This window comes from Physeter macrocephalus, chromosome 8 (assembly GCF_002837175.3).
Source record: "Physeter macrocephalus isolate SW-GA chromosome 8, ASM283717v5, whole genome shotgun sequence".
In the NCBI taxonomy this organism is placed as follows: Eukaryota; Metazoa; Chordata; class Mammalia; order Artiodactyla; family Physeteridae; genus Physeter; species Physeter macrocephalus.
The window spans coordinates 48,104,069-48,107,611 of record NC_041221.1 but is presented as its reverse complement, the minus strand read 5'-3'; the positions used below and the strand labels follow the sequence as shown (position 1 = coordinate 48,107,611).

At 44.8% G+C, this 3,543-nt stretch overlaps 1 protein-coding gene across 1 annotated transcript in view; it reads left to right on the top strand.

Moving 5' to 3' along the window:
• LIFR (LIF receptor subunit alpha) overlaps positions 1-3,543 on the top strand; it is a 94,656-nt gene that overhangs the window by 56,460 nt on the left and 34,653 nt on the right. Inside the window, exon 12 of the mRNA XM_028492864.2 lies at positions 254-324. Within this exon, the coding sequence (XP_028348665.1) occupies positions 254-324 (71 nt within the window). The remainder of the gene's footprint in view (positions 1-253; positions 325-3,543) is intronic.

Sequence of the window (3,543 nt, the reverse complement as noted above, 5' to 3'; positions counted from 1 at the left end):
TACTAACTTTTTTTTTTTTTTTTTTTTTTTATGGTATGCGGGCCTCCCTCTGTTGTGGCCTCTCCCGTTGCGGAGCACAGGCTCCGGACGCGCAGGCCCAGCGGCCATGGCTCACGGGCCCAGCCGCTCCGCAGCATGTGGGATCCTCCCAGACTGGGGCGCGAACCCGGTTCCCCTGCATCGGCAGGCGGACGCGCAACCACTGTGCCACCAGGGAAGCCCCCAAATACTAACTTTTAAATCTCTTTTCTAGTTCCTTCAAAGGGACCAGATACTTGGAGAGAGTGGAGTTCTGATGGAAAAAATTTAATAATATATTGGAAGGTAAATATCTAATTCTTCCTTGAATATTTAAATAACTTTATTATGCTGAACTACTTAACTTACATATGGTACCTGGGTTATCAGGCAGCCAGGATTTCCCAGACTGGCTTAGCATACAGTATTGCTGAGAATGTAACCTGGCTTCTAAAAGCCCCAGATTCCACATCACTGCAGATGCACCACAGTCACTAGTGAGGATCTCTGTGTCAAGAGCTGAGCATTCTTTGGTTTGATTTTATGAGGGCTGTAAAGGACTGAGGATTTCATGAATTCCATCTCTCTCACTTTAGTCAGAAGTGCAGCCAGAAACCACAAGCTAGAATCTCAAGTGTTTATGTTGCATTTTCAATTCCATGACTAGGAAACCAACTTTTTATATATATCATGTGTAATTTGTTGTCCCCTAAGTAAATTGCATTATTAATATGACAATTATAAAGTTTGACGTAGTTTTCTAAAATTTTAGATAAAATATGAATTGCATTATGTTTTACTAGATTTTCCTTACCAGAGCAAATGTTTTTGTTGCTGTATTTTTTTATCTGATTTATGAACATCAAAACCATGAACAATTGTCTTCTACACCAGATTTCATAGGAACAGTTATAACCAGATACTTTTAAACAGTGAATTTTGTTATTGAAATTTAAACTATTGTTTTTATAAAAATTTGACATCTTTACAGCTTTAGTAAAGTAAATCTTTGAAGTCTGTGAGCAAGTTGTGTACACATTCCATTGCTTCAAGGTTGTCTGTATGTGACTGTGCATCCCCTCTTACTCTTGATTAGCAAATCCTCTGGCTACTCTCATTTGTCTCTCAGATTTCACAATAATACAGTAATGATTATATAAATTACTTCAATGTGAGAAAGTTTAGAATATTGTTCAAACGAGATAAATGTTTAACCAATGATTAAAAATATTGAAGCGATTTGGATTCTAACTTCAGTGACTAGTTGATGGTTCTGTCATATTTGGTTGGAAAATTAAGCTGTTTTGGACATGTTGAGTTTTTTAAACATGTGCCACAAGGATATCTGAGTACAGTTCAGTAGGAGGTGGTTTGATGTAAGGCTCTGGAGCTCGGGAGAGGTCTGAGCTAAAGACATAGCTGTGAGTAAGCATATAAATGGGATCACTCAGGGAGAGCATGCCGGGTAGAAAGAGGCCAAGAGTGGAACTGTAGGTGATGGCAGGATATAAAGGACCAGCAAAGGAGGAGGATCCAGCAGGGGAGATTGGGAAGGCCAGAGAGGCAGGAAGACCAGAAGAAAATAGCTTTTGCAGAAACCAGGGGAGGGGGATGTGTGAAGGAATGAATAGTATCAAAACCCGCAAGTCTTAGGATGGTAACATGTCCACTGGACCAGGCCATTGGAGAGCTGTCGGGGACCTCTGTTGGAGCAGTGTCTTCAGCAGAGTATTAATGTCGGTGTCAGTCTGGATCAGAGGGTCCCATGCACTGCCATATAAATTGGAGCAATTATTTTAAAAAGCAGTTTAGCTATATATATAAAGAAGTTTGAATGTGAGGGAGACCTTCAAGATGGCGGAGGAGTAAGATGTGGAGATCACCTTCCTCCCCACAAATACATCAGAAATACATCTACACGTGGAACAACTCCTACAGAACACCTACTGAACGCTGGCAGAAGATCTCATACTTGCCAAAAGGCAAGAAACTCCCCACATACCCGGGTAGGGCAAAAGAAAAAAAGAAAAAACAGAGACAAAAGAATAGGGACAGGACCTGCACCTCTAGGAGGGAGCTGTGAAGGAGGAAAACTTTCCACACACTAGGAAGCCCCTTCACTGGCGGAGACAGGCGGTGGGTGGGGGGGGGAAGCTTCGGAGCCACAGAGGAGAGCACAGCAACGGGTGCAGAGGACGAAGCGGAGAGATTTCCACACAGAGGATCGGTGCCGAACAGCACTCACCAGCCTGAGAGGCTTGTCTGCTCCCCCGCCAGGGCAGGTGGGGGCTGGGAGCTGAGGCTCAGGCTTCGGAGGTCAGACCTCAGGAATAGGATGGGGATTGGCTGTGTGAACACAGCCTGAAGGGGGCTAGTACACCACAGCTAGCCAGGAGGGAGTCCGGGAAAAGGTCTGGAGCTGCCGAAGAGGCAAGAGACCATTGTTACAGGGTGTGCAAGAAGAGGGGATTCAGAGCACCCCCTAAATGAGCTCCAGAGCCACAGCTATCAGCGTGAACACCAGAGACGGGCATGAGACACTAAGGCTGCTGCTGCAGCCACCAAGAAACCTGTGTGCAAGCACAGGTCACCATCCACACCTCCCCTCTCGGGAGCCTGTGCATCCGCCACTGCCAGGGTCCTGTGATCCAGGGACAACGTCCCCAGGAGAACACACGGTGCGCCTCAGGCTGGTGCAACGTCAGGCAGGCCTGTGCCGCTGCAGGCTTTCCCCGCATTCCGTACCCGTCCCTCCCCCGAGCCTGAGTGAGCCAGAGCCCCCTAATCAGCTGCTACTTTAACCTCGCCCTGTCTGAGCTAAGAACAGACGCCCTCAGGTGACCTACACGCAGAGGCGGGGCCAAGTCCAAAGCTGAACCCCAGGAGCTGTGCGAAAAAAGAAGACAAAGGGAAATCTCTCCCAGCAGCCTCGGGAGCAGCGGATTAAATCTCCACAATCAACTTGACGTACCCTGTGTCTGTGGAATGCCTGAATAGTCAAAGAATCATTGCAAAGTTGAGGCAGTGGACTTCGGGAGCAGTTGTAGACTTGGGGTTTGCTTTCTGCATCTAATTTGTTTCTGGTTTTCTGTTTATCTTAGTTGAGTATTTAGAGTTTATTATCATTGGTAGATTTGTTTATTGATTTGGTTGCTCTCTTCCTTTGTTTTTTTTTATATAGATATATATATTTTTAACTTTTCTCTTTTTGTGAGTGTGTATGTGTATGCTTCTTTGTGTGAATTTGTCTGTATAACCTTGCTTTTACCATTTGTCCTAGGGGTGTGTCTGTCCATTGTTCTTTTGTTTTCTTTGTTTTTGTATAGTTTTTAGCACTTGTTATCATTGGTGGATTTGTTTTTGGGTTTGGTTGCTCCCTTCTTTGTTTCTTTTTTTTTCTTTATTACTTTAAATTATTTATTTCATTTATTTATTTTTGGCTGCGTTGGGTCTTTCTTGCTGCACGCAAGCTTTTCCCTAGTTGTGGCGAGTGGGGGCTACTCTTTGTTGCTGTGCGCAGGCTTC